The sequence below is a fragment of the Chaetomium fimeti genome (assembly GCF_033439085.1).
Source record: "Chaetomium fimeti strain CBS 168.71 chromosome Unknown B0H64scaffold_7, whole genome shotgun sequence".
Classification (NCBI taxonomy): domain Eukaryota; kingdom Fungi; phylum Ascomycota; class Sordariomycetes; order Sordariales; family Chaetomiaceae; genus Chaetomium; species Chaetomium fimeti.
The window spans coordinates 2,265,147-2,293,126 of NW_026944335.1; the positions used below are offsets into that span (position 1 = coordinate 2,265,147).

Sequence of the window (27,980 nt, forward strand, 5' to 3'; positions counted from 1 at the left end):
TCAGATGGGGTTATGGACCTGTGGAATTGACAATCAGCAACCGAGCATTGGAGGAAAGCTGGTCAAGAGAAAGATGAGGATAAAAATCAGAAACAGCCATTTGTTTTCTTCAAGGGGTATCAGTCGGTAATTCCAACTTGCCGAAGCAAAGAAAGATCATCATGAAATCGAGAGCGAGAAGTGAAAAGGTGTACTAACCCGGTGGCTCATGTCGAACGTGGTTTCAGGGTGCCGTCAAGCGCGCACCATGGTCCCAGCAAGCTGCCCGACAGCCTCATCGTGGTCATGGTGCCGTGTTCCAGACCATCCTCCCGAATCCCGCCCAGCGACTGACGCTCGTGGAAGCTAGAGGCCTGTTATTTCCGTTAGCTTCTCGACCAATGCAATTAGAAGATGATAACGCGACGGCGACAGCGGCAGTGTTCAGACTGACGTTACAATTTCTAGTTTCATGTCCGAAGATCAAAGACTCTAGTTTGCGGTGTTGGGTTGTCATCAGGCAATTGCCTGCTGTGCGTCGCGAAAAAAGGAAAATAGGGACTTACCAGAAGCTGGAGGTGGTGATGTGAATTGAAAGAAGCGAAGCGGAAAAAGCTGCAGGTTCAGAGTTTTTGAAGCTGGTTTTGGTTGTGGAGAAGATGGAAAATTCCGGTGCGGTGCTGTGGATCCACAAGAGGAGCTTCTCGGCTACCAAGGAGGATTTGTAGCTCACGTGATGACGCTTCCGTCACGCGTTTCCTTGGCTCGAGCTCGGGGTCGTCGGACTCCACCGCTTCATCTGGCTGACGCGCGCCAACTGCTTGTTGGGAGAGAATTAAACGGCCAGTTACTAAGTTCAGTTCCAGTCATATTAACAACTTGAAAGGTGTAAACCTTGGGATCAATAGATCTACAATAATGCCTGAGATTGCCGAGAGTATGTTTAACTAAGCAGCGACTTCCACACCTTCCCCGCTGACAAACATGCAGTCGCGCGGGTGGTGCACTATCTGCGCCTGCACTTGGTCGGGAAGACGATCAAACAAGTGACGGCGATAGAAGACACCAATGTGTTTGGCAAAGTTGGGACTACTGGGGCGGAGGTTGCGAAGGCATTGACCGGGAAGAAGGTCATCTCAGCGGGAACTCAGGGCAAATACTTCTGGTAGGGCGCCCGACCGTGACATTTAAATGGGCTCAAAGCAGCTAACTCAGCAAAGGCTTGTTCTCAATCAATCGCCTCATCCTGTAATGCATTTTGGCATGACTGGTACGGTTGTCGTCCCTCAAGCCTGTGTGGCGTGACTAATTCTCCTTACAGGCTGGATCCACATCAAGGGCGACCGGACAGCGTACACCAACTACTACAAGAAGATGAAGCCTGAAGAAATGGATATGTGGCCGCCAAAATACTGGAAGTTCCACCTGACGACCGAAGACCCATCAGTCGAGGTCGCCTTCACCGACCCCCGACGCTTCGGTCGTGTCCGGCTGGTGGATTGCCCAGGCGAAAGTATCAGGAAGCACTCGCCGCTTGTAGAGAACGGGCCAGACCCAGTCGTCGATACCGACGTCTTTACCGAGGAGTATCTCCGACAGAAGATGAAGTCACGACACGTGCCCATCAAGGCACTCATTCTCGACCAGGCCGTCATCAGTGGTGTGGGTAACTGGGTTGGGGACGAAGTTCTCTACCAGGCAAAACTCCATCCGGAACAGTACTGCGACGACTTCAGTGACGAGCAGATCAAGAACCTTTACAAATCCATCCGACATGTGTGCCAATTTGCTGTCGACAAGCTCGGGGACTCGGATCAGTTTCCCAAGGATTGGATGTTCCATTATCGGTGGGGTAAAGGTCAGAAAGGTGCCGCGGGTCACCTGCCCAGCGGCGAGAAGCTGGCATTCCTAACTGTTGGCGGAAGAACAAGCTGTTACGCGCCTGATGTGCAAAAGAAGAGCGGCCGCATCATGCCGGGTGTCAAGGAGGAGATCATCGAGTCTGACCAAGAGGAAGTCAAGCCTAAGAAAGCTGCCAAGTCGAAGGCCGTCAAAGCCGAGGATGACCAGCCGCAGGGCAAGAAGAAGCGGGAAGCCGAGGGGGAGGAGCCGCCAGCTAAGAAGAGCAGAGTTGCCCCAAAGAAAGCTGCAACCGGCAAAACAGGGACGGCCAAGGCAGAAGAGACGGCCACGGTAAACAGCAACACCGAGTCAGGGAGGCGGCGTTCGGGCAGGCTGCAAGGAAATCGACCTGGGTATTGATTTTAAGATCGAGGCCTCTCGGTTTCAGTTTGTATCCACAGTACCATGACCCGAACTCCCGATTAAGGCTCCGACTCAACATTCGGAGGGAATGTGCCAAATAAAGCCATCAGATGCTCAACATCACCCGAAGTGAGCTGCTTCCCAGCCTCCGTCGCCTTGCCCAACATCCGAAAGTCTTTTTTCTCCGTCAATAGGGTCTCCTTGCGGGATCAGGGGTCACAAGTCGAAACTCACAATCCACATAGTGCCCTGGCGTAGCAGTCATATAACACTCACAGTCCTCCGTGTCAGACGCATTCTTGAACGTGTGCACCGCCCCGGGAGGAACAGTCATGAGGTCACCCGCCGAAGCCGCCACCTCGCCGTCTGGCGTGACGAATGTCATGGCCCCTACCTCACACCCCACCACCGCCAAAGATCAGTTGTTGTACTAGGTAGATACGCTCGAATGCCGTATCAGACTCACCCTTGGTAACGAGAAACAACTCGTCGTGGAACCGGTGCCAGTGCATCGGCGGGCCGCTCTTTCCGGCGGGTATCTCGAGCAGCACACCACTGACCCGGTTCTCGGTCAGAGAGCCATCCTCGTAAATGCGGATGGTCAAGGGGCCGACACGGAGGGTTTCGGCAGCGTCCTTTTTGTGGAGCTTGGCGTGGACTGGGCCGCGGATCGGCATCTTGATTTGGTTTACGTACTAAGGTTACGTACGTGTACCTACCTAGGCATGTAAGTTCCTAGTTGGTGATTGAGGATTCGGGTGGTTGAATGGGGTGATGGGGTGTGTGGGGTTGGTATGACCTCAGGAAGAAGTGCTTGTTGAATGGAAGTCCGTGTGCAACCCTAGCCCTCCTTCCTTCGCCTCGTTGCTTTCCCCAAATTTGGCACTTGACCTTCACATCCTCATCGCCAACTGAACATTGAACCCAACGGAGTAACCAGCAACCAGATGCTCATTACATTGTACATTCCCGGATACTCAAACATGGAGAGAGAAATGTGCCAGAATGGCGACCCCTGTGGAAGGAGAATCCCTCATGATTCGGCTGTCGTCTAACTCTCCGCCTGCCTCCCCTCCTCCTCCAAGGGGCACCCGGACCTGCCCCAACTCTCGGATTTTACATCCGACGCACATGATGCAGACTCAGCAAATCACCGAAGGTGGCGGCCCGGGTTTGAGTTCACTCCCATACCCTGCCATGCGATGTCGGGGCCTGATTCCCGATGGCCCCGGTCCTCCGACTACCATTGCCACCGTCGCCCAGCCGCTTGCCTGCAAGTGCGGGTAGCCCATCGGCTGGAAGTGATAGAGGCGTCGAATCATGTCAACTGCTACGGGAAGTCAGCATTCCGCTTCGCTAGGGACGCGCCTCCGCCAACAAATTCGACAATGAATAGCAACAAATAACACCGCATCGTGGCCGGGGACAGTTCGTGATGCGGCCCGAGCTCACTATTATTGTCCGACGGACTCAGTTCTAGCGGTTATTCTTGGGATGAGGCTGCTCCCAGGTTGCAGTATGGCTAAAGCCAACCCGGTGGCTAATATATTCTCCACAGCCTGTTTATATCAGCCCAACTCCTCATTCGCCCGCCTACTGTCGCGACGCAAGGGGAACAGCTCCCATCCCAGGAGTCGAGCTGATGCGGCTGGAGACCTCAACCGTCGGATTGCATGAACTAGGCAACCCCGAGCACCCTCTCTACAACCCCCATGCTCCAGCGTCTGCTTGTCTACCCTCCAGCCGAGCTTGTAATATCCAGCACCCGCCTTGGGGTCTTATCACGCGCTCCAACCATGGCACTCGTTCGAATCTTCCCGCCTCAGCGGTTCCCGTGCTCGGCGCCTAGGAATGAGGCTCTTGCCAAGCTGGTGAACGCCACCTTATCCTCACCTTCTCCAACAACTCTCCGCCTGTTTTCTTGTAGAACCTGGTCCAACAAACGTTCTCTGGCTATCGTCATATGATCGTCCTCCTTACACAGGGTTCTCTAACATTCCTTTAGCCGGCATCCCTCAGTTCTCAACACGGTTGGTTTTCCCGTGCGGTACCATGAAGTGTAAGTGGGCCTTCTCTGCTGGCCAGCCCGTGGTTGTGCCACTCAACCATGCTGTCGCATGGGGCGGCCGGAAAGGCAAGGATCCACTGTTGGCTTTCTCTGCCGGCTTCTCTCCTCAGAATTCTCTCCGTCTTTGGCTTCCCCAGATCTTCTCTCCCGCTTCCCCACACAAAATGCTCCGGCCCTTCTGTACCGTCTTCATACGAAGCTGACGGCACAAGACCATACCCGCTCACCCGAATCTGGGGCTGGACAAGGAAGTCGACCCACAGCGAGGTCTAGACCGGGACGGTTTACCCCAGTCTGCCGTCGTGTTTTCCTTCTCTTCGAACGCGTTCCGGGCCACTCTAGATGTAAGGAGTCCCGGGGAGATATCGGAAGCCACAGGAGCAAGAACTGGTGCCCGATGGATAGCATGTCTTACCTCCGCTTCACAGCACATCCTTTCATTTGGGGGTTGATTCTACCAAATATCCCCTCGACTGTCGAGCCCCGAGTTATTGGGTCCATTCAGCTGGGATGATGTTTCCCGGCTCTCGGTTGGTTCAAAGCCGGGGATCCAAGTGGCACGGATCGCGCGTGCTGCAATAGTAGATTACAGCGGAAGCTTTTCATGCAATGGTCTACATTGCTAATCAACTGACACCAAGCTCTCTTCCGAGAGCTTGCTCCTCTTAGCCTCGACCTTTATGAGCGAATATGCCCCGGGTGATAGGCCCATCCGGCCGAAAGCCATATCCTGCCGCAGAGGCAAGTCATATACTTCGGAAAACAACCCAAACGGGAGTTGCGATGGTTACCTTTGACTGGGTGGTCAAAAGCTAGAAAAGGCGTTGGTTCCTCTCCCCTAGCCAAGGCAAGCTACCGACACCATCTTCGCATTCCTCCAGCTTCGGGACACCATCGCCTTCTAGCCTCCGTTGAAGATGCTCTCCAAAATCCTTGCGCTCGCCGCCCTCCTGGGCCCGGCTGCGGCCCAGGTGGTGGGCAAGGAGACGACCGAGACGCATCCCAAGATGACTTGGCAGAAGTGCAGCGCCAGCGGCTCCTGCTCCAGCGTGAGCGGCGAGGTGACCATCGACTCCAACTGGCGCTGGGTCCATGACAAGGACGGCTACACCAACTGCTACAGCGGCAACGAGTGGAACTCGACCATCTGCAACGACGACAAGACCTGCGCGTCCAACTGCGCCGTGGATGGCGCCAACTACTCCGGCACGTACGGAGCTTCGACCAGCGGCAATGCCTTGACCCTCAAGTTTATCACTGAGGGCGAGTACTGTATGTGAACTTCATATCCTCTCAGTGGAACGTTGAGTTGTTAACGGTGGTCGGTAGCCACCAACATCGGCTCACGCTTGTACCTGATGGCCGGGGCGGACAAGTACCAGATGTTCACCCTACTCGGCAACGAGTTCACCTTCGACGTCGACACCTCCAAGCTCGGGTAGGTCAAGGCGAGTGTCCGTTAGCTGCTGGTCCAGACTAACCCAAGGCTAGCTGCGGCCTCAACGGTGCCCTGTACTTTGTTTCTATGGACGAGGATGGTGGCAAGTCGAAGCACTCGGGGTAACAAGGCGGGAGCCAGATATGGCACTGGCTACTGCGATGCCCAGTGCCCTCGCGACCTCAAGTTCATCAACGGCGAGGCCAATGCTGTCGGTTGGAAGGAATCATCCAACGATCAGAATGCTGGTGTTGGCCAGTACGGCTCCTGCTGCACTGAGATGGATGTCTGGTAGGTCATCTTCCCCTTCCAACTCAGGAGTATCTTCTAACGGAGGAAAGGGAGGCCAACTCCATCTCGACCGCTTATACTCCTCACCCCTGCACCACGGTTGGCCAGCATCGTTGCGAGGGAGATGCGTGCGGCGGGACCTACTCCGCAACGAGGTACGCGGGTACCTGCGACCCCCGACGGCTGCGACTTTAATGCCTACCGCCAAGGTATCAAAGACTTTTACGGCCCGGGCATGACGGTCGACACGAACAAGAAGTTCACTGTGGTGACGCAATTCATCAAGGGCAGCAACGGCCAGTTGGCCGACATCAAGCGCTTTTATGTGCAGAACGGCAAGGTGATCGAGAACCCCGAGAGCACCATCGAGGGCAACTCGGGCAACAGCATCACGGAGGAGTTCTGCAAGACGCAAAAGACGGCCTTCAACGACCAGGACACTTTCAACGACAAGGGCGGCATGGCCCAGTTCAGCAAGGGCGTCGCCGCCCCCATGGTGCTCGTCATGTCGCTGTGGGACGACCACTACTCCAACATGCTGTGGCTCGACTCGACCTACCCGACCGATGCCAGCCCCGACGAGCCCGGTAAGGGTCGCGGTACTTGCGATACGTCCTCCGGCGTGCCGAGCGACATTGAGGAGAGCCAGGCGAGCAGCCAAGTGATCTACTGTAAGTTTGTGGTTTGCCTGATGGGGATGCCCTCTTTACTAACTGTAGCGGTAGCGAACATCAAGTTTGGTCCCATCGGCTCGACCTTTAAGCAGCCGTAAGGCATCACGGCGACCTCATGGTATTGGCCAGCGCAGTCTCGTGAGCGTAGAGCTAGACACGCGATAGAGGCTGGGCATGGCATGGAGTACAATTTCTGTAAATAGGTTGTCTAGACATACAGATATGGCATCGATTAAAAGGAACAGGTCCGCTTTTGTGAACCAGTTGCCCTACAACTGTAGGAGAGAAAACAAGGCATAACTCATCGAGGGTATCCCAACAACAACACGTCTCAAACAAACCCACAGCCCAACACCAACCCAACCCATCTCTCCACCCGACCTCCCCCCTCAAAGCCAAAAGCACCTCGCTCACTCAAGCGAAGCCGCATCACACAAGAACCCCACCGACAAATCCAACCCAGAACCCACCCTCACGGGGATGATACTCAACAGATTCAGAAACGGCTCCCCCGACTTCCTGTAATTCACCACCTCCACCTGCACCTCCCTCCTCCCTTGCACCGCCGCCCCCATCCGCCTCACCACCTCCCCATCCACCAACCCACCACACCCTCTCCTCCTCGCCACCCCAGAGTCCCTATTTCCACCCGCACCCCTACCCCCACCCCCATCCCAATTCCCAACCGTACCCCCACCCCCATCCTTACCATCGCCATCACCACCATCATCCCTATAAACCAGTGGCGGCGGCGCCTGCAAAAACCGACAATTCCGTCCGAGCGCCTCGGCGGCGGAGTAGCCGGTCAGGGCGGTGAAGGGCTGGGAGGCGTAGATGATGGGCTGGTCGGGCTGGGCGAGGTCGGCGATGAGGATGGCGCAGGAGGCGTCGACTGGGCCGAGGGGGACGGTCGGGTTCGGGCGGGTGTGGATCGTGGCCTGTGAGGGGGGGACGGTTAGGGAGGGTTGGGTTGGTTTTGGAGTTTGGGTTGGTGGGGGGGGGGGTGAGTTTTGGGTTTTGGGGGGGGGAGGGTGGAAAAGGGGGGGGTAAACAAAGGAGGTGGGTTGGTGCTGGGGAGGAGGGAGGGGTGGAACGGGGAGATGGCGGGATGGTAGAGGGAGGCAAACAGAATAATAGAGCAAACGAAACAGGGAAAGGCATAGAAAACTAACCAATATGGTAAGAATGTCGATGCCGCTCGGTGAGTAGAGGCCGGGATAGATGAGTGGATCTTGGATTTGTGGGTTCGATACCTGCCACTGGCTGCTATGAGTATTGGTAACGCGGCAATATGGAATGGGAGAGAAATACCATCACGGCTTGCTCCTCCCAGGTGTTCATTTGGGCGGTCATCGCGGGATGCGAAGTGGGAGCCCGACGGAGGGGCTGGGTAGAGACTTGTTGATATGACCAGAATGACTTTACTAGCAAGGGCATGGGAAAAGGGTCTGTTAATGTTCGACTGAAGTTGGGCGTTTGCTTCGGATGGGCAAGGAGAACGGGGGGTATAAGTGTATCAATACACCAGGCCCTTTATATCACTTGAGAGGAGTCGGATGCAACCAAGTCTCAGTATCAGAATGGTACAAGCCCTGGGGGATGTTTGGGATATTAAGTACGGATATATGAATATCTCAGCAATCTATACGTAAATACTATCGCCGGGTAGGTGATCTCGAGCAACGGATCGAACATTGTGTGGCCGATCGAGCGCCGAAGAGAATTCGGTGAGACAAATGCCATGGAAAAGTGGCCGGGAAAGATGGGATTGGATTGTGGTATTCTCAATAAAGCACACAATGACTGAGTATCCGCTGTCCCGGATTACGGGGCCTTGAGAGGCAATCTGGCCGGCGGCGATGGGAAAGGCGGAGAAGGGCGTGGTGTCACTGGGTTTCACAGCGTCACAATCCACAGGGGAGTATTGAGCTCGTCGAGAAGGGTTGTTGATTCGATGGCCTTGGGCGATGCCCCTGTACCTCTCCGATCTCTAGGCCCACGTCGATTATCAGATGCATCGGCGGCTCCTAGGATCGGGCTCGAGTAGGGTTCATCGCGGCAACGGGGGCAGGGGTTCCCGCCACTGCAGCTCAAGAGAGGCACAGTCCACAACCTTCGTACGCATCGACACATCAAATGAATGAATTAGCGAATCCTTTCGGGGACCTGGGAGGTACGTGGGTACTTACCGATGGTGCCACCCTCTATTCCGATCTGAACTCATGGCGATCGGGGCGTGGATCGACCGGTAGTCGACATGGAGGTGCGGCACGTGGCACGAGTCCTTGACGAAGCGCCGAATGGGATTCTCCCATTCTCCCTTTCCCATATCTTAGAATTCGCATTCATGATCTGATGGAATTGGGACAGGACATTCGAGATGCTGTAGAGCATGGGATCTGGAATGATGTGATGGAGAGAGAGTCAGGTAACCTGCGGCCATTGGTGTGCTGTCATTGTTGTGGTTTGCCATTGTTATCGCGTATAACTATATCCCGCCATTTCTAACTTTTCTCTTTCACTCCTGGATAGCAGCATGAAGGCGAGATAGTATTTTTCCGGAGTGGTGTTGCTGGAGGATCAATCGTGGATGTGCCTTCCTCATCATACCGAGTCGGAATCGTGTATTCGTACTGTGCGATCTGAGATGCCAAGTGGGAAGGACCCACCTTTTTACCTGCCCCACACTTTCGTCGCGTCTGTTTCCTGCCCCACGCGTCTTTCATCCCTCACCAGCATTGAAATCCGAATTAACAAAGTGGTTTGTCGTCCTTCGTCGTACTGCGGGCATTCTTTTTTAATCGGCATTGGGGTCCGCCGCACCGACTATTCAACCCTACAGGGAACACAGAAAACATTTCGTACCCCCTACCGGGCCACTCAACGTCGACTTGACCGTTATTAGTTTTTCGACCCCGCCATGCCGCCGCCGCGACTTCTGCAGCGCACCCGCCGACCGGACGCGGCGTCGTCTGGACGCCAGGCGCCTGATGATGCTCCCCTCGAGCTACCGCCCTACGAACCGCCGTCGTATCCCATGGATGAAGCAATCAAGCGGAAACTCGCAGCTATTAGCGGTAGCCGCGAGACAGACAGTGCGAGGCGCCAGTACGAGACCCATCTCGCCAAGTCGTCCACCTACCTCTTCGAGAGCGTCGGCAGCATCAACGATATCCTGTTTGCCCGTAAGCGCTCGCTCGCCCACATGGTCGAGAAGCGGTGGGCCCGTGGCGAGGACGGCACGAGCGATGCCCAGCTGTCTCTGGAGGAGTACGTGGCTGAGCTGGATGCCACCATCACCGAGTTGACCGACTCTTCTGAGCAAGCACTGCGTTGGGTGATCGACTGCCGCGCCGAACTCGAGGACCATCAGGCGGTGCTGGAGCAGGTGATGGAGGGGTTGAATGCCCAGCGGCCGCCGCCAGAGCCTAGGCCGCCCAAGATAAAACGACGGGCGGCCGACAGCGATGACGAAGATGGCGGTCCGGATTCCGGAGATGGGGAGGCACAAGAGGAAGAGGATGAGGCAGGCGAGATGGCCGCTGAGGATGTGCCTCCATTGGTCGGTGCGAAGGAACTATTGGAGGCCGCCCGCAAAGCCAAGATGTCGGAATACGACGCCCTGAGCGCTCACCAACGGTACGCCGTCAACAACGACTACATCTCGTTCAAGAAGAACTGGCATGATGCGCTGCACCCGGAGGACCAGGTTCCCCTCCCCGATCCGTCAACTTGGTTCGACGAGCATGGCAGGCCGACCAAGGACGCCGTAGCCGACGCCAACGGGGACGACGATCTCGTGGTCGAGCGCGAAATTATCGACCTCAAGTGTCCACTATCGTTGCAGATCATGAAGGAGCCATACAGCAACCAGAAGTGCAGGCACACGTTCGAAAAATTGGCCATCATGGAGTTCATCCAAAGCAACGGCGGCATGGCGAAATGCCCGGTTTGCTCCGAGGTAGGTTTTATGACAGATTCTGGCCGCCAAATCGTGCACACACTAACATAGTCCTAGGACCTGCGCATCAAAGACCTGTACCTTGACGAGGTGGTCCTTCGGAAAGTCAAGCGGGCGGCCGAAGCAGCTAGGCGAGGAGTCGATGACACTTCTGATATTGAGGCCGAAGACGATGATTCTAGTATGATTGTCGGGAAATCCATCAACATCAAGAAGGAGAGAGCCCGATCGCAACGCCGGATGGAGGAAATCGACGCAGACGACGATTGATGTTGTTAAGCGAACGTATAAGCCACCAACTCACTGTTTGTTTACCCTTCCTCTGCCCGGCCCCCCGAGCCAGGCATCACCCCCAATCGTACACTATATACCAATCGACCCGCCTGTGACAGAATACCAACGCCCAATACCGACACCATCTGCTCTAAATTAAGTGAGGCAAGTCCCGAGAGTTGAGCGGGGAGGAGCACCCACCCGACACTCGACTTCCCCCTCGCTTGGTCCCGTCATGACCTCTGGAATCCGCGACCCCTTACGCCCTGACCCGATGGCCATAACTCGGAAAATCGTGACACCCGCCCTTGTATCAGTGAAGACATCCAATACAAGCATCGACACTTACGATATGGCGCAAGCGCTATTCCTGGCCCGTGAGGAGCCCCAATGAATACCCATACCCGTTTGGCATGCCACCCATGGAGATGTTGCTCTGGTCCGACCCCGATGCGTCCGAGGACACAATCACCACGTCGCGTGGGTCTTGCCGGTACATCGAAACAGAGTTGGGGGAGTAGCAACCAATGTTCTGAGAGCCGAACTGCGCGAGCCCGCATCCGTACTGGGCCATGGAGAAGCCGGCGCCGTGCGCGAGAGCCGGGCTGGGCGAAGGCGTGATTGGGGTGTACTGGAAGTCCGGTTTGACGAGGCAGAGGGAACTGAAGACAGGAACTCGATCAGCCCTTGATCACCAAACCATCGACGGCACTGGCGCCGGACCATACCTCCGAAAGCCTGCCCCCGATGTCGCTACGCACATTCCGGGAGGGAACAACCCGTTCGACGTCGCGACGACCGGAGTAGGTGCTTGCGGGCCGCACTCATCCAAATCTGGACTCTGTCGTGGAGAGGGACGCATGTCGCCGTCCGATACCGATGCCCGCCTGCTGAGGCTCATGGCGCCCATGCCCCTGCGGCGCGAGTACTTGTGGATTCCCCACCTGTCGAAGCGTGACCTATACGCGCGGGTGCTATACGATCCTATATCAGACGTGGACACCACAAGGATACCCTCCAGGGCAGTATTTTTGTTCCCGCCTACCCCAACCTCGAGGAGACCACGGAAAGAGAGTTCACACATACGACGCCCTGAAGCCGTACTTCTGTGCCATGAAACGCTGGACTTCATGGAGCGGCTTGTTCTGGTCCTTGTATTCGGCCGTGATAACCTCCCGGTACTTGTCCCATTGTTTCGTCATGGCGTGCGGATTCGGACAAGGGGCGGGGTGGCAAGAGACCCTCACGACGCGGAGGTCCACGCAAGGATTGTCAAGCTATACGGCGACGATGGTGAGGCTGCTCGAGTCAGGGGTAGGCGGTAAATGAAGCATTTGAGGCAAGGCTGAAGATAGCGCCAAAGCTAAGAGGGATCATCCCAACGGGAGGGCGAGCAGGGACGAGGTATGTTGGTGATGATATAGACTACTGGTGATATGGACATCACAATCACCGGGCGCGAGGACAATTGAGATGGTCGTAGGTCCCTAGGCGAGCATACACGAGCCCTCACCCTGGCCCGAGTGTTTATGTACATACGCGACAACGCGCCCCCATCCAAGAAGATCCCATAATCCAGGTGAGGCGACCAATTGGACGGGGGCCGCGGTCGTGGCTTCACCCGACCTCGGGAGGTCACTCCCTACATGGGGACCGGGGGCGGGGCCGACAACAAGGGTTTTCCCGAGGAAGGCGAGCCGGCCGAGTCCATGAACGAGTCCGGGTCGCAGTGATCCTCCTTCCGGTGCTTGGCTCACAAGCGCTCCAGACGCCAACCACTTGGTCACAGGCTACGATAACAGGGATAGGGCGCGGAAAGAAGGGCAGGCGCGGGTACCTATCGGGAGACAGCTCACTCGACCGGGAACTTCAAGACACGGGCTTCGGCAAGGCTGGACGAGGCTCGGGTACAACAACGACTGGGACTCGAATGCGCAGTTCTGCAGGGTACATACATTGACCGGCAACTTACATAACGTCGACTCGTCGAGCACTCTCCGACGTCGTGTCACCCCCCCATCTTCCCCCCTGCGCACGCCAACTGAACTGGTTGGCTTTGGCGACACCACGCACTTTCCACGCCCTCCATTCCCAAGCCCCAAAACCGCACCCCCGCCTTTCCCCCGGATTGGAGGTTCCCGTCAAACATGTCACCCTCCCTCCCTTTTTTTCCCGTCCGCCCCGATTCTCGGGTGTGAGGTCGCGAAAATGGGGGAGGGACCTTTCGGATCCCAATATCTGGTCGCCGCGCGCCAAAAGTCACACAAGGGCTTCGCCAGGCCGCCCAGACGTGCGTGCCGCGGGACCGGTGTGATTGCACTGGCCTGCGAGCGCTGCGCTCGCTCGCAGGCGGACACGACCTGCGTTTGGGGGAAGATGGCCACACCCGAATGCAGAGCAAGCCTTTCTATATGATGTGGCTTCCCACCTCTGTCCCGTTTGTAATCTCCTACATCTTCCGGGCGGCTGGGCGGCTGGGCGGCCTGCCTACGTGTGCGGTTGCGGAGGGGGTGGGGAAGAGAGGGCGGGGATGGGGGGAGAGAGAGGGGAGGGGGGCATCTTGAGCTCTCCAAAACTTGGGGCTTACCATGCACGCCGTTTCATGCGTCCCGCCCTCTCTGCCACGCGGCTTTTAACCCGTCCTTTGGACCCCTTATTTATTGTTTCGGTGGGGGGGGAAAGGGGAGCTGTTTGTCGAGCCTCCTCTCCAGTCAACCACATACATGCACAGTCATGCCGCCGCACGTCACGCCATGCCATGCTGCCTGGCTTGCTGTGTTGTGAACTAGAGGAGATCTGTCAAAGGGGTACAGCATGCAAATAAACCGGGCGGTCTAGACTAGGTCGGCAAGGGAAGACAGCCCTGATGCTGACTGGCTGCCCCTAACACCAACCGGTACAAGTGCCGGACAGCCCTCTTTTGGTGTTGTCAGCGACATCGAGCACCAACCGTGAGCTTTTCCCCATTCTACTCCCCCACTCATAGGGCAATTGTAAAAGTAGACAACAGCACAGCTGCGATGTTATATGTTTGTCAGAAACCACGTGGCATGCACCTGTTCCTCGCCAGAGAATGAACCCCTGATTCACCGAAAGCAAGGCACGTTGTCAGCCACGGCTGACGTTGAGACTTGTCGCCCGGCTGAAATGTTGGTTAAGATAGCGTCCCAACAGACTCAATTCCATCCGTTCCACCTCTGTGATAGCCAGCCCTGGGCTGCAATAGAGGAGTCACCCCGTTATGATGCTGTCCCTTTTCTCCAAACTGGTTGGCTTACACGGGAGTGGGATTGATCGAGTGTGGCTGGAGCTTGGACCAATGGCTTCTGTATGTCCCTGCATGGGGCGTTCTCAGTGGCATCCCTCCCTGATGAGACGCGTCGACCACAGTACGCGCCTCTGTCTGTTTCTGAATCTCAGGGTCCCAACCGGCCCCTCCCCCCCACGCCAGGATGGTGCATTTAAACCTCAAGCATGCCGAGACCCGTCAAGTCTCTACTGTCTGCAGGGCCTAGGACCATCGAATTCTTGCCCGTAACATACGAAGAGAAAGGAGTCCAGCCCCTAAAGCGCTGGATCAAGCTTATTTTGGGGTCCTCCTACTTGACATGGCACCTCAAAGTCGCCTTTCATGGCGCAATCACGGACGACCAGCACCCAAGTTTTGGAAAACGACCGAACGGACGCAGGGATTTGCAGGACATCTACCGCTATATTGACTTCCGCGGAATACGGCTCCTGAATGACACAGGGGCCGAGGTTATTCTATCGCATGATGCCGATACGCAGGGAAACAGACTGCCGTATGAGACCGGGACACAACCGAATCCAGACAATTAATACGCCTCTGTTACCGACCGTCTCTCGGTTCATACCTTGGGAGGCCTCCGTAGGATACGATTCCCAGTTGTCGACTGCAACAGTCGTATACCAACCAAGCAGCTATCCGAAATTAAGTAAAGGAAAGGGTTGACCATCACCCTCTTCATAAAGTGCTCCTTCACGGCGATGAGACGTTATATGTCTTCTCCGGAGATGCTGAGTAAAATAAGGACCCGTTGTCTCTTGACATCGAGGCACGGAAATAGAAGGACCTGGAAGCCCGGACGGATTCTGTTAGCCATAGCGGATGCGTGTTGCGTTGATGAGAAGAAGTTGTCGAAAAGTGTAGCCCAGGCTGCTGCTACACGACCCCCCGCGAAACATGTGCTAGTAAACCTAGTTTGAAACCCGCCATCTATTGTCCCCAGAGGCAAGGCTGGCGGGTTTGTTAGCCGTTCCGGTAGCAAAGCACTCGGGTTTATAGAGGGAGCCATCGATACCGCCATCGCACACTTTTCGTACATGTCCACGCCGCAAGGATCCCCTATAGCCCAACTACAAGTGGCTATGCCGTGTATGAATCTCGAAAGGGGGGGGATAATGAATGCGTAGGGAAACGCCGAGTCAACAAAAAGCGACCATCAAACCGCAACACACAACACAAAATATGCGAAGCATCACGGAGCAGTTTCCATTTCTCCCGCTCCCCGCCTCGCACCACATTAAGGGGGTATGTAATTGACCAAACAAACCAAAAAGACATAACCCGCCACCACCACACACACCTCGACTCAACCACCCCCCACCTACATCCTACCCAACCCTCCCCTTTACTACGCCTTCTCCTCCTTCCCCACCGCCGGCTTCTCATCCGAAGCAGCAGCAGTAGCAGCAGGGGCATCCACACTAACCTTCTTATCCATCGACACCGGCGTAGCCGCCCCACTCCCAGCGACCACAGGGGAGGCGACCGCCACGGGACTAGCGACCGTGTCACCGCCCGTGATACCACTCTCCTGCGGCGAGGGGACGGCAACAACCGGCTTCGGCTTCTCCTCCGAGCCCGACCCAGCAGCCGCAGACACAGCGGCCAAGCTGGCGGCGTCGCTGCCGCTACCACCAGGGCTGGCCAGGGCCGGGGCGGGCCCCGTGGCGCCGGCGGCGCCGCGGATGACGTTGAACCACTTCTCGGCCTCGGCGGGGGAGTGGGCCTTGAAGGCGAGCTCCGAGGTGCCCGCGAGGCGGCCGCCCATGCCGCCGGAGCGGTCCTTGCCCTTGACGTTGAACTTGTCGGCGTGGGGCGCGCCGATGACGGCGTCGGGGAGGTAGATGGACAGCTCGGGCACCGGGTCGCGCCGCAGGTTGTCGTCGTCCTTGAACTCGTGCAGGAACTTGCAGGGGGTGACGACGTAGTAGCTGGTGGTGTAGCCCCACGAGAGCTTGTTGCGGCTCTTGCGCTCGAGCGAGCCCTCGAGGAGGGGTTTGGTGGAGGGGTGGCCCATGTTGGGGAATTGGATCGCTTCGACGGTTCGGGGCGGGTCGGAGGGGTTGATGAGCGCGTCGGCTGAGCGTTTGGTGAAGGCCTTCCACTCGAAGTCGGGGGGCACGCTCTGCGCGGCCCCGAGCATGTCCTGGTGCAGCGCCTGCACCTTGAGCGCCTGCCCGCCCGTGAGGCCGGTGAAGGTTTCCATGGCTTGGTGCAGGACCTGGACGATGTGGCGCTCGAAGGTCTCGAAGTTGGTCTGCACGGCGACGAGGTCGTTGTGCTGGTTGTTCTCCTCGATCACCTGCTTGGAGAGGCGGTGCACGACGCCGCGCGAGAGGACGTAGGGGTCCTCCGAGGGGTTGTGCTTCCCGCCGGTGGCTTCGAACGAGGCCGTGTGCTGGCCGAGCAGCTCGATGTGCTTCTGGGTGGTGTTGCGGGCCTTCTCGACCTCCTTGGCGCTCTTCTCGGCGCCGTGGGCCAGCTCCTTGGCCTTGTGCTTGATCTCCTTATGCAAGCGCTCGACGATCGGGAGGGCCGAGCCCTTGATGCTCTTCTCAGTTTCGATGTTGGTGTTGATGAGCGCCTGGGTGTTGACACGCATGTTCTCGAAGAAGCCCGCGACGCCACCGAGGCTCTGGTCGAAGTGCTGCCCCTCCCTAAGGGGCTTCGAGATGGTCTGGTCCCGGATTAGTAGGGGCTGGGAGCATCGAGATAGACTAAAGGCACCTTCAAGACCCGCTCATACTCCTTCGCCTGAGTCCTGTGGATCCTCTCGACGGCCTCCATGTACTCCTCCAGGTAGACGACGGCATGCTTCCAGGCCTGCAACCTCTGGGTGAGGAGGCCGGCAGTCTACTTGCACGTCAGATACAGCCCGAATTACTCCGTCGACCCCTAATCACACATACGGTGTTCGGATCCGTGTCGGGAACAGCCTCATCGCTAGCTATGCTGGCCATCGTCGTCTGCCTCGACGGGGCGGCGGAAACCTGCGGGGACGCCATGTCTGCGGATTTCCGTTTATCTTTGCGAAGACTAGTAAACCGCTTCATTGTGTAAGTACGAGGACTCTTCAAGATTCAAGATTCAAAATTGGGTTGGTGGTGCAGTGCAATGCAGTCCCAGTGTTTGGGTATCTGTGATTCAATGCCCAACTCGAAGCTTCGGGTTCAACGGAGCGGTGGCGATCCAGGGGTAGAAAAGCAGTTCATCCCAAAAGAAGGTCGTGACTTACTTTGAACTATTCAACCAATGCTCTGATCAATGAGGTCATACGATTCAACACTCCCCAAAACAAATACCCAAAAGCAGGTTGGGCAGCGTGTCAATCCAATAGCTAGCAGCTTTAAGTACAGGCGATGTTCGGCGACCACTTGGATCGACTGGTTGGGGGAAAAGAAACGGCAACCCAGCGCCGTCGTCGTTGGCACGCCAAGCACCCACGCTGAACAACCCCCCCCACCCCGCTCTCCCCCTCTCTCAGCAGCTCTGGGCCAGTCGAAAGCCCCGCTAAAAAGTTAGTGCCAAGACGAGCCCCAACCCTTGTCCCATCCCGGCGATCCCTGCGACGATCAACATTGGCCGGCATCAGGCCATGACGTAACAACAGCCGGGACAGCAGCGGGACCGCAAGACCATGTCCAGCTGGCAAAGTCGCGCTCCGCGGAAGCTGTGTTGTAAAACTAATTTGTAGTCGGGCTGTTAGTCCGCCGCCGGAGATGCGGTGAAGGGATAGATTGTGGTCGCCGTTTTTGAATTGATGCGACTGAGTTGTCACTTTGTGCTTTTTAAGGGTCTGGCTCGCAATGACGTCGATGGCTATTTCGGCAAAGACAAGGGGGTTCGTGGGTTCTTATCGGCAACACCAACAACCCCCTAGAACCACATCTGCTGAGCACGAAGTACAAAATAGTTATCGCGAATCAATATGGGCGGCCTCAACGTCGATGGCGTTTCAAAAACCACATAGCCATCCAAGAGTGCCCAGGTGTGAGCCTTATCCTTCCTCTGTGCCGTCTTATCTCACTCCTCCTATTGTGTGGCTTGGTCATGCAGGAAAAGGACATGCCCGCACTCGACCGCCCATGTGCGACGCCAGCATTCATTCGAAAGAAGCAATATTGATGTGAAAAGAATGATGAAACCTCTATTAGGACGTGCCTGCCGGCCGGGGTTATGATGGGGTATCAAGGAAAATACAGAGGAAAGAAAGAAAGAAAGAAAGGAAGAAAGAAAGAAAGACGCCGAATACCGTCCCATCCGCCAGTAACTAACAAACAAGTCCCCGTCCCTTCTTTTTTGATCCCCGTTACCAATCTCGGTCAGCAGCCCCAGCCTCTTAACCCAAGGAAAAGCAACCTAAAGCCTCCGTCGGCCCCCAAGAAACTCCCAGTCATGCAATGTCATCCGAACCAAAGAAAAGGAAAAAAAGGAAACCGTATGCACCTAATACACAATGATACACAGCCCCCGACTAGTCAGTCGGGTGCGATTGGTCCCTCTCCCGAGGAGACCCAAAGACGTTCCGCCCCACTCTACCCGCTGCGTGCCTGGAGCAAGTGTAGTCGGCGCCCCTCATCCCCCTCTCCGACGATGCTGCGGACGGTTTGAAGCAAACCCGACGAGAACTGCCGCCGGTGGGGCATGGTTGGCCTGCGGCTCTGGGCCGGCGGGCTGGGCTCCCTTGAGGCGGGAGCAGTAATTGGAGCCGAGGCCGGAGCCGGTGCCGGTGCCGGTCCCAGGGTCGGGACCGTTTCCCGTGCGGGTGCGGCGCCAAGCATAGGTTCCAAACTGTCAGTTATTGGCGTGATGGGCGTTAGCCGAGGGGTACCCGGTGGCGAGCTAGGTGTGCTTAGTGCTGCTTGGTAGTCTGGAAGCCCAAACACTTCCGAGACCAGCGGCCTGACGGGAGTCCTGACGGCGGTCTGGTAACTGGGTACTTTGGAGAGCTCCGTGGTGTCCGGGAAGTCGAGGTGCTCGGGCGGCGTGTTGGATCCTGACTGCCCGTCGTTGCTGTTGTGCCGAGTGAGCGGCGCTGACATTGGGGGCGATGCGTGCATCTCATCGCCCGGGTGCGGCGAGCTGTCATTCCTCACCGCCGCTCCCGCCGCAGAAAGGTTCGAGTTCCAGGACATGTTCCTATGCCGATCCTCCAAGGACATGCTGTGCAGCCTATGCGCAAGCAGGTCCGGTTGGATGGCCGCGCCCTGCAGGAGCGCCGGAATGTTCTCGGTCGACCCTGTCCTCGAATGGCCGGGGAACGGGCTGTTAACCCCCGACCGGCCGCCGATGGGCGAATTAAGGCTTATAGGGTCAATGTCGTCATATAGCTGGTCAAGGCGATGGTGCTCGTACGCCGGCGGCGCCATAGCGCCAGTTTCTCGGGACGCGCCGTTGGGTAGCTGTCGTACGAGGTCGCCGTTTTCGTCAAGCGGCATGTTGGGCGAGATGAATATCGACACAGGCAACGTCGCACGCAGTTCTGAAACGTGGCCGTCAGGGTTATTGAGCGCCACCACGAGCTTCAGCTTGTGCCGGATCTTGATCCCCTTGGCGTTCACATCCTGAAGACACTTGGTCAACTTCTTAGGCAAGGTCAGGGACGTGTTGATGACCCAACCCTCCTGGCCCTCCCAGCCCTCGGGGCCAGTACCCTGAATCACATCCTGCCAGTGCTCCTCCCTCGTGACCGGTATTGTCCACGAGTCAATCGTCCTCTCCTTCTTGTGCTCCCTCACGTTATGGCTCGGCGTCGAGTGCAGGATGATCTCGTGGATCTCGGCTAGGTGGATCTTGATGTCGCCGAGTTGGAGACCTTTGAGTAGGGGCGTGAACCTCATTTCCACCGGGATGCAGCTGCCAAAAACGACTGCCTTTTGTGGTACGACGATCGAGTAGTCGATCTTGTTGGGCCAGATGTTCTCGATGCTCATGGCGTGCAGAAATTCGAGCGCCGATGCTTCGAGGGTTCGGATGACGCGCAGTTGCTTGTAAGCATGGATGTCGTGCACGAGTTTGCCTCGCGCCACTGTCGCCTTAAGCTTGTACCTGATGCCTGCCTCGCGCAGACCCTCGACGCTCTCCGTGGTGTCGCCCTTGAGCAGCAGCTCGAACGGCCATTCGTAGTTTCCAGGCGGGAGTGTGACGCCCTTGGTCTGCAGACGGGAACTGTCTGTTGGGTCTGGTGCACCGATCCCTTCGAATGGGGACCACCGATGGTCGAGGAACGGCACAGTCTTGTCGACCTTTTGGGTGGATATCCCGGTGGCTGTTACTTTTGCATCGGTCCAGCTGCAAAAACGTCAGTATTATTCCATGGACGTTGTTTGTGTAGGCAGGCTCAACAACATACGCATAGTGAGCAGTTCCTATTAGCTTCAAATGAATGTCTTCAAGCCTGAGCGGCGAGGACAGGCAAAGCACGACTGTGCCTTTGAGCAGTTGGCCAGAGGCCTCGTGATCATCACCCCGGAAAACAATAAAATCGTTGTCGAGCCTGTTGTCGATAGATTTACTTGGTCAGCAAGCAAACGGGGGCAAGTACTGGCACACCAACCATACACAACATGAACTGCACAACTTACCGAATCTCGAAGAGGGTGTATCTCCCGGTCACCGCAGTGAAGGGATTAAAGGACCGCATAGTCTAGGTCGCAGGTGGTGGGGTGATGGTGGTGATAGTGGTGGTCATTCGACGAGTAGGAAGAAAGCGAGGGGGTCCGCGGAGGGGACCTAAGGAATACTGCTTCATATGTAAATAGTAGGAGGGTGCGTGATTGTGGGATGCACGGGCTGAAGAGAGAAAATTGTCAACCCGAAGGGACGGGAGCCGTCAAGGTGGCGTGGCATGGCATCACGCATGTGCAGGGTTCCCACGGCAAGCGAGGCCCAGCTCATGCCTGCCTTCCCATGGCGCCCGGATCGGATAAGCAAGGATGCTCTGGGCATTACGAGATGCGCCCCATTAATAGATGCTCACCGCCCGGTACTTCCGGTACTGCGGACAGCGGGCGAGTGACTTTGGTGCGTTCCCATCGAAGTCGGTAACCCCGCGGCACGGTGTCAGGCAACGCATGGAAGGGAACGCTTGGGGGCCAGCCGAAGCGGCTGAGAGGCGGGATGCTACGCGGCACCCCTAACCTGTATGTACATACTTAGCACTTTGAATACGGTCTTCGCCAACACAGAGGATTCGAATGAGGAATGAGGCGGACGCAGTAATTCGGTAGTTCATCGCACCCAGGTCCTCTCAGTCACACGTCACAAAGTTACTTGGCAGGGAAGTGGGGGTAATCTGCGGGAAAGGGAAGTTTCAACAAAGCAAAGAGAGGGAAAAAAAAATGAGAAAAAACACCGCGAGCCCCACCGGCAAGGCAGCTTGGTGGTGGGGCGTCAGGCGGGCGCTCAAGCGTGAGGTTTCATTTTCGGATCTGTCTTGTCGCAAAGGCAGGGCTGTGGTGCAGTTGGGGGGTCCGATTGGGCAATTCACAAGGTCCGCCGCTGACAGAAACACCGGGAGGCCAACGAGTTCAGGAGAATGGAGGGGCACAGCGGGCAGCAGTGCCGAGGGCATACTTGATACTTTTCAGCTCTGATGCGTTATCTAGTATCATGAGCAATCAAAAACCGGGAGTATGGGGTCCAGGAAAAGCACTATCATCACCTTTGACAAAGTACATACATACGAATTATATACCACAAGTTTCCTAACGTTACTAAACACTGCCACTCACTTTGGGCGCAGACGCCACGAGCCGTTTTGGGTTGGCTCAAACCAGGGTTCAGGCACATCATGCCCCACTTGAAAAGTCTAGAAGGTTGCCAAACTTGGCGGGTTCGATCAGTCATCGCTTCAGTTATCTATCCCGTCCGATCTCATATCTCAACCTTTTTTTTTTTTATCGTCCGGGAACAAAACGCCCCTGTCAGGTTCGGATGGCCGTCTGGGATCATCTAATGTTCCGATCGGGCGTCAAAGACTTTTAGGGCCTGATCCAGACGCACAGGATTACGGTAATCCTGTGTTGGCCCCCCCCTGCAAGTATCGAAAAATTGCGTCCACAGGTTAAATGGAGGCGCCTTTCCCTTTTGAGCAGTGGATTTTGCCGATACTTCGGGGCCAGTTGCTCGTAATCCCATTTTTGCCAAGAGACAATGTACCACGCTAAGGGGCTCGCCTCATTGCCTACAAAAGGTTTGGTCGCCAAGCCAGAGGCACAAAAATGCCTTCCAAACACTCTTTTTCGTAATCCCCGATTTTGGGGATTACGATGTCGAGCTCAGGATTACGGCTGCAATGGAGGCGGTCAGAGGCAGCAGAATACCTAAAAAAAAAATTCGACTTCTCTTTTTTTAAATATTCTAACTATCGTAAAGGCTATAATATTATCATCACCTATATTGTTAACCTTAACAGTATTATTGGCGATATATAAAGGTAGGGAGGAGAGAGGACTGGTCTCGGGGCGACAAGCTTCTTCGCCGTAGGAGGCCCACAGATACATTGACTAATTCTGCAGGCCAAGCCGCTAATTTCTGGGGCAGAATGTATCTTTTTCAGGATTACGCGTAATCCTGTGTGCGTCTGGATCAGGCCCTTAATCAACCTGACATCCAACGATCCACTGTTGGGGCAGGAAAAAGCGCACGACAGCGTCAGGGGGGGTTGGACTGCCGAACTTTGCAAAAGGAGTCTGCAAAATGCGACGGTGATCCACCAACTTTCACAGTCGAAAAGCAGCAAAATTGCATTGTTTTGGTGGATACCCGTCCAAACTGACACAGGCTTATCATGGTGATCGCCGGTAGATGCCGAGTTCCCGCCGCCATCCCGTCGCCAGAGATCCGGCGAAAAAAGAGATCTTGCCACAAATTGCCGTCACAAGGGCATCATAGAAGCCAGGATGCCGTCAACACCGTCGAGACTAATTACGCGCTGTTCCCCCTCAACCGAAGTCATACATGCCCAAGTCACGCCGGTCATTGGTTTTGGAAACCCACCGATAGCTGTATCATGGTATCACCTGGAGTTATCAGCGATCCCGCACTCCGACCATCGGATACTGCCCTGCCACGACTATTGGCTCGTCACTTCACTCAGGCTCGTCATCGCGAGGGCCTGGAACAGCCTCTTGATATCAAGAGAAACCCCTCGTTGACTCACCGCAAGGCATGGCTGGGATTGGACCTGGTTGGTTGCCAGCGTTGAAACACGTTGACGAATTGCGCCATATTCGCCTAAAAAATCACACAATGTCTCTCGGCATCCTTCCTCCTAGTCCATGTGATGGCAGGGCACCAAACGTGAAGGATGAAGTGGTGTCGCCAACTCTTTCGGAAAGCTTCCGGCGCATCTTGCATGCCATGGTTCATCAGGGTGCCGTTGGACTCGGGAGGTGCATGCACACCATCCCATTAACCCATGCCATAACCACAGTGATATTAACTCTCACCCTGGGTCCACAAATCGTCAAACATCCCGCGCACAGCGTCCAGCCCTATCGGACGCCGACCGAGCAACTCGGGATTCTCCCGCAAAGCCGAGCCGAGGGAGGCTAGTAGAACCATATAGCCAAACCAACAACATCATCCTTTTCCAAATGCATGTGCAAGGTAGTTACCCGGGTACTGCCTAAGCCGTTCCTCGAAATCAACAGACATTCACACTTCGATCTCGGCCCTCGGGCGTTCAGTTCCCGAGGCGAGGTGTCGTCCCGGACGCATGCAGGCACCGTCCCACACATGCTCGGCAGCCGTGCACGCAATCTGCATCCATCCTTGCTCGGTGCATATGCATGACAGTTCGGCCGAGCCAACTGAGCAGGGGGGTGAAGGTTGAGACCCTTGATGCCCGCCGGCCAACAACACCGCCCAACACCGCTTCGTGGTGTCGGGTGAGGAATGGCGTGGGCAAACATGCCACCGTCCTGGTAGCCCATGCAGGCGAGTGATTCGATGACATGACTGGCTGGCTCAGTGGTGCTGGTGATAGTGAATCACATCAACATTATGCCGCCAGCTCCACACCTTGTGGGACGCGGTGGTAGAAAAATGTGAGGAGTGAGGGCATCGTCCTATCCAATCATCCGTTCATGGCTTCCATGCAGCTGTCTCGTGTGTAGCAAACACGGGCGGTTAGGCACCATGGGCCCAGCTGATTATAAACATGTCTCGGGTAGATGAAGTCGGTAGCCCATTGAGAAACGTGGAGACCATGAAGCAATGAGGTGTTATCGACCTAGCCGATAGTAGCCGTGACTTGGAAGGTTGACTTGCAGGACTCGATGGGAGAGAGGAACGAACGCCCTTTGTGTCGCGGGCCGATCCGTTGGTTTCCACTGCGTCTTTCAGGGACAACCATGAGTCGGTCATCGAACCCCATGGCGTAGCCTTTTGGCGCATCATATATCACTAAGGGGAATCAAGGACCACATTCTCGCTGATTGTGAATATATTCCCTACGGTATGTAAACGACGCTGAATGGCCCTGGATGGGCACCCCCCCAAAACGTTGCGCATACCAAACTCCTATCAATCATCCAACCGCCTGACTAGTTCCTATGCAAGTAACGTGCTAACAACCACTACAGCCTTCATACTAGAGAAAATCAAGCATCCTTCTTCTCCTCTAACTGCGGCGCCAGCTCGGACGGCCTGTTCCACGTTCGAATATGCCCTGCATCACCAGGTTAGCCATATCTTTCCTCTCCTACCGACCACCAACGACACATACCAGTCTTGCAACTTGTGATAATCGCGTCAGGCGTAAACCCCAACCAACACAGCACGTCATCATCCACCGTTTTGCTCTACGCCGCATCACATGCTATTAGCACCCAGAAACAGGCGGGAATAATAAAGAAGATAAAACATACCAAAACCGGCGGCAACGTCGCCGTAGTCGCCCTCGGCTCCACAGGATGCGGCAGCACCTTCTCCCTCTCACCATCGGCCGGCACGGCACCCACAGACGAGAGATTCGAGTCCGACCGCAGCCTGCCGCTGCCGCTGGTCCCCGCCGTCGCAGCCGTCTCGGCGCGGTGCAGCGGGACGGGGACGACCTGGCGCGAGGAGATGGACCCGCGGTGCCGGACCGAAGCCTGTTCGTTTGGTCGTATCGCACCGTCAGCAAACCGGGCTCCCAGCTAGCCAGCCAGCCACAAAAAACAGCAAGGGAAGGAAGGAAGGAAGGGGGAGTTACGTACGGCCCTCGGGCGGTGCAGCATGCCGACGCTAAAGTCCCACAGACAGATACGGCGGTCCTCGCCGACGCTGCCGAAGCGGTAGTTGCGCTCGTCGCAGCGCCAGGGGTCGAAGGCGACCGAGGTCACCCACGAGTGGTGGCCCTGGCAGCGGGCGATGAGCGCGGGCGACTCGGACGGGCACCAGATGGAGATGCGGTCGTCCTGCCCGCCCGTCACCACGTACTTGCCGTCGGGCGACCAGCACACGCAGCTCAGCCCGCCGTAGTAGGCGTAGTGCAGGTCGAGGAGCCTGGGTGCGTGCGTGTGGTTAGTTTAGTTGGGGGAGAAAAGGGGGGTGGAATGGGGTGGGGGAAGGGGACGAACTGTTCTTTGAGGTAATCTATGATCCTGAGAGTGCCGTCCTCGGAGACTACGGCTAGGTGCTGGCTGTCCGGGGAGAATGCGAAGGCGTTGATGCGATGGTTGGAAAGCTTCCATACCGCTACCGGGTTGAGCTTTTGGTTTTTCGAGTGGACCGACTTGTGCACGTAGATCTGAGACGTGTAGTTCACCCTGCCGGTGCCAGTGGTGTCGCTGCTGGATCGGGGGTTACTCTCGCTCTCTGGAGTGAAAACACTGTCCTCCTTCTCCTTGTCGTACACCACTAGTGTGCCGTCCATGTGAGCGGCGAGGAAGAGATTCTCGGACCCCGGGATCCATTCGATTTGCGACACGGGCGTGCCGTTGATGGCGGCCTGTAACCGTCAGCCTTGTCTTGGACGAGCGGATGGAAGCGCCTACATTTTTATTCAGCCGGGTGTACCGCTGTGTGATGGGCTCCCACCAGATCACTTCGCCGGTTGAGAACCCCATGACCACGTCAATATGTGTTGAGCTCTTGGTCAGCTTATTCACGTCATGACATAGGCAATGGGCCTTGGTAAATAGAATCTTAGTTAAGTACTCGGCCTAGAGATAGTCAGCATACGCGTCTCCGTCCAGGCCCTCGGACCCCTTACCTTCGCGGGAGAAGACAGGTCCAGCCATTGGAAGGCGCGGTTAACGTTGGCAAAGGCGAACAAGCCATCCCGTGCTCGTTCCTGCAGACGCTTGCTCAACGTCTCATGATTGATCACTCTCGAGATGAAGGACGAATTGCTCTTGGTCATGTTGTTTTTGGGCTTGCGCCGCTTGTTCGCATCTTTCTGGGCTACCGGCGCAAGGAGAGTGTTGCCCTCGCCAAACGCCGGCGTGTTGGTGTTGGCTCTGAGAAGCGGAAGACGCTCGGTGGAGCTGATACGGCCGGCATCACTGGTGCTCTCACGCACGTCTGTCGACGACTGGCTCTCGTCCTGGTTCTCCTGTATGCTCCCCTGTGCGCCATCGGATCGCGAAGTTGTCCGGTAGACGGCAGGCGATAGCGGGTTGACGTCGAGGTTCAATAGGGTAAGCTGGGTTCCGGCGGTCGCAGGCTGGGGGGCTGTCGCGAGGGGATTCGGATTGACCAACGGGGCCTCGGAGGGGTGTGGTGGAGGGGTCGCAAGGTGTAGATCTTCCTTTAACACATACAACCCTGGTAGAGAGTTAGGGCCTCCCTAGCAATACGATCGTGACATACAAAAGGACATACCCTCGCCAACCAGAAACTGAAACTCGGGCCCCGAGGGGTTACTGAGGACGTTATTTGTCTCGATCATGGGCATTGGCGTGCCCGCGGGAAGGCCATTGTATCCTGGACCCGATGGGTACCTCGGCGGGGGTGGAAGAACACTACGGGAAAGCAGAACTGTCAGCCATTGCTGGGCGGCCATGGCGCGAACCGTCCCATGGTATGTGCAGCCATCTCTTTGATCCCGTTTCGATTCTTACAACATGGTGGCTGCGGGGTGGTATTGCAGTCGGACAGCGCGCCAAGACGGTAGACGGGCAATTCGGTGACACGGAGAGGGACTACCTTAGGTAGGTAGGTAACTATACACTAGGAAGGTGCGCCGTTGAGTAACACGAGAGCATGAGTGTGTTGAGGTTGAACGTCGAACGTCGCAAACATCGCCAACTCCATCCGCAGCAACCGATGGCCCGTTCAACGGCGCGTTGTAACATCGAACGGTCCGGATTAGGAGCCAAGGGACCTGCGACAGGGGACCGCATCCTGGAGCTGGCCTGTTCAGGATCGACGGCACGGCGGGAACAGTGTGGGGTAGCGGGCCACTGACTTTCCAAGCTCAAGCTGCTCCGAGTGAATGGGAGACCGACTCGGCGCTTGCGACCATGTATGGCGCTTCCGTAAGCGCCGCCAGAATAAATATACAGCTTCGGCACGAAAGATTTCCAACCTCTTCTAATGATTTCTCTTCAGAACCGGCGGTGTGATCAAAGCCCCTCCTTACCTCTGTTCAGCGCTGGCGGGAGACCACATTGGGCATCATGATGCTTGCATGGATGCACCGTGCGAAAAGGTGGATGCAGTCCATTAGTGTACAGTTTCTGGGGCGTCCTATTATCCTAGGTATGGGGCTGGAGCTGCCAGGCGTTCAGTTC

At 56.4% G+C, this 27,980-nt stretch overlaps 10 protein-coding genes across 10 annotated transcripts; 4 read left to right on the forward strand and 6 right to left on the reverse strand.

Moving 5' to 3' along the window:
- Positions 1 to 759: 759 nt before the first annotated feature.
- On the forward strand, positions 760 to 2,272 carry B0H64DRAFT_237990 (Formamidopyrimidine-DNA glycosylase N-terminal domain-containing protein). The gene is made up of 4 exons (XM_062799814.1): positions 760 to 916; positions 970 to 1,144; positions 1,200 to 1,249; positions 1,301 to 2,272. Exons 1-4 carry the CDS (start codon positions 898 to 900, stop codon positions 2,239 to 2,241), a joined length of 1,185 nt encoding a protein of 394 aa, XP_062656294.1. The 5' UTR covers positions 760 to 897; the 3' UTR covers positions 2,242 to 2,272.
- Positions 2,273 to 2,303: 31 nt separating this feature from the next.
- Positions 2,304 to 2,921, reverse strand: B0H64DRAFT_445689 (RmlC-like cupin domain-containing protein; the record flags this gene model as incomplete). Its single annotated transcript, XM_062806861.1, has 3 exons — positions 2,304 to 2,419; positions 2,479 to 2,634; positions 2,711 to 2,921. 3 exons carry the CDS (start codon positions 2,919 to 2,921, stop codon positions 2,304 to 2,306), a joined length of 483 nt encoding a protein of 160 aa, XP_062656295.1.
- Positions 2,922 to 4,141: 1,220 nt separating this feature from the next.
- B0H64DRAFT_238745 (uncharacterized protein) lies at positions 4,142 to 5,020 on the forward strand. Its single transcript, XM_062799816.1, has one exon. The coding sequence runs from the start codon at positions 4,362 to 4,364 to the stop codon at positions 4,824 to 4,826; it is 465 nt and encodes a 154-aa protein (XP_062656296.1). The 5' UTR covers positions 4,142 to 4,361; the 3' UTR covers positions 4,827 to 5,020.
- B0H64DRAFT_468226 (glycoside hydrolase) lies at positions 4,976 to 6,813 on the forward strand (the record flags this gene model as incomplete). The annotated part of the gene is made up of 7 exons (XM_062807740.1): positions 4,976 to 5,584; positions 5,642 to 5,750; positions 5,804 to 5,850; positions 5,888 to 6,041; positions 6,092 to 6,204; positions 6,251 to 6,712; positions 6,767 to 6,813. The coding sequence occupies exons 1-7, from the start codon at positions 5,230 to 5,232 to the stop codon at positions 6,811 to 6,813; spliced, it is 1,287 nt and encodes a 428-aa protein (XP_062656297.1). The 5' UTR covers positions 4,976 to 5,229.
- A 312-nt stretch (positions 6,814 to 7,125) lies between these two features.
- B0H64DRAFT_445691 (putative vivid protein) lies at positions 7,126 to 8,068 on the reverse strand (the record flags this gene model as incomplete). Its single annotated transcript, XM_062806862.1, has 3 exons — positions 7,126 to 7,653; positions 7,888 to 7,974; positions 8,027 to 8,068. The coding sequence occupies 3 exons, from the start codon at positions 8,066 to 8,068 to the stop codon at positions 7,126 to 7,128; spliced, it is 657 nt and encodes a 218-aa protein (XP_062656298.1).
- Positions 8,069 to 9,538: 1,470 nt separating this feature from the next.
- On the forward strand, positions 9,539 to 11,065 carry B0H64DRAFT_238597 (zinc-finger of the MIZ type in Nse subunit-domain-containing protein). Its single transcript, XM_062799815.1, has 2 exons — positions 9,539 to 10,676; positions 10,734 to 11,065. Exons 1-2 carry the CDS (start codon positions 9,636 to 9,638, stop codon positions 10,944 to 10,946), a joined length of 1,254 nt encoding a protein of 417 aa, XP_062656299.1. The 5' UTR covers positions 9,539 to 9,635; the 3' UTR covers positions 10,947 to 11,065.
- Positions 11,066 to 11,313: 248 nt separating this feature from the next.
- B0H64DRAFT_445693 (Clr5 domain-containing protein) lies at positions 11,314 to 12,151 on the reverse strand (the record flags this gene model as incomplete). The annotated part of the gene is made up of 3 exons (XM_062806863.1): positions 11,314 to 11,611; positions 11,678 to 11,923; positions 12,036 to 12,151. 3 exons carry the CDS (start codon positions 12,149 to 12,151, stop codon positions 11,314 to 11,316), a joined length of 660 nt encoding a protein of 219 aa, XP_062656300.1.
- Positions 12,152 to 15,449: 3,298 nt separating this feature from the next.
- B0H64DRAFT_238773 (uncharacterized protein) lies at positions 15,450 to 17,721 on the reverse strand. The gene is made up of 5 exons (XM_062799818.1): positions 17,492 to 17,721; positions 17,166 to 17,303; positions 16,984 to 17,109; positions 16,478 to 16,933; positions 15,450 to 16,414 (listed from the first exon to the last, which is right to left on the reverse strand). The coding sequence occupies exons 2-5, from the start codon at positions 17,259 to 17,261 to the stop codon at positions 15,605 to 15,607; spliced, it is 1,488 nt and encodes a 495-aa protein (XP_062656301.1). The 5' UTR covers positions 17,262 to 17,303; positions 17,492 to 17,721; the 3' UTR covers positions 15,450 to 15,604.
- Positions 17,722 to 18,588: 867 nt separating this feature from the next.
- Positions 18,589 to 21,001, reverse strand: B0H64DRAFT_238763 (uncharacterized protein). The gene is made up of 3 exons (XM_062799817.1): positions 20,841 to 21,001; positions 20,609 to 20,752; positions 18,589 to 20,547 (listed from the first exon to the last, which is right to left on the reverse strand). Exons 1-3 carry the CDS (start codon positions 20,897 to 20,899, stop codon positions 18,792 to 18,794), a joined length of 1,959 nt encoding a protein of 652 aa, XP_062656302.1. The 5' UTR covers positions 20,900 to 21,001; the 3' UTR covers positions 18,589 to 18,791.
- A 4,063-nt stretch (positions 21,002 to 25,064) lies between these two features.
- B0H64DRAFT_329366 (WD40-repeat-containing domain protein) lies at positions 25,065 to 27,250 on the reverse strand (the record flags this gene model as incomplete). Its single annotated transcript, XM_062800878.1, has 6 exons — positions 25,065 to 25,355; positions 25,461 to 25,749; positions 25,824 to 26,194; positions 26,241 to 26,408; positions 26,459 to 27,012; positions 27,070 to 27,250. The coding sequence occupies 6 exons, from the start codon at positions 27,248 to 27,250 to the stop codon at positions 25,065 to 25,067; spliced, it is 1,854 nt and encodes a 617-aa protein (XP_062656303.1).
- Between the last annotated feature and the right edge of the window lie 730 nt (positions 27,251 to 27,980).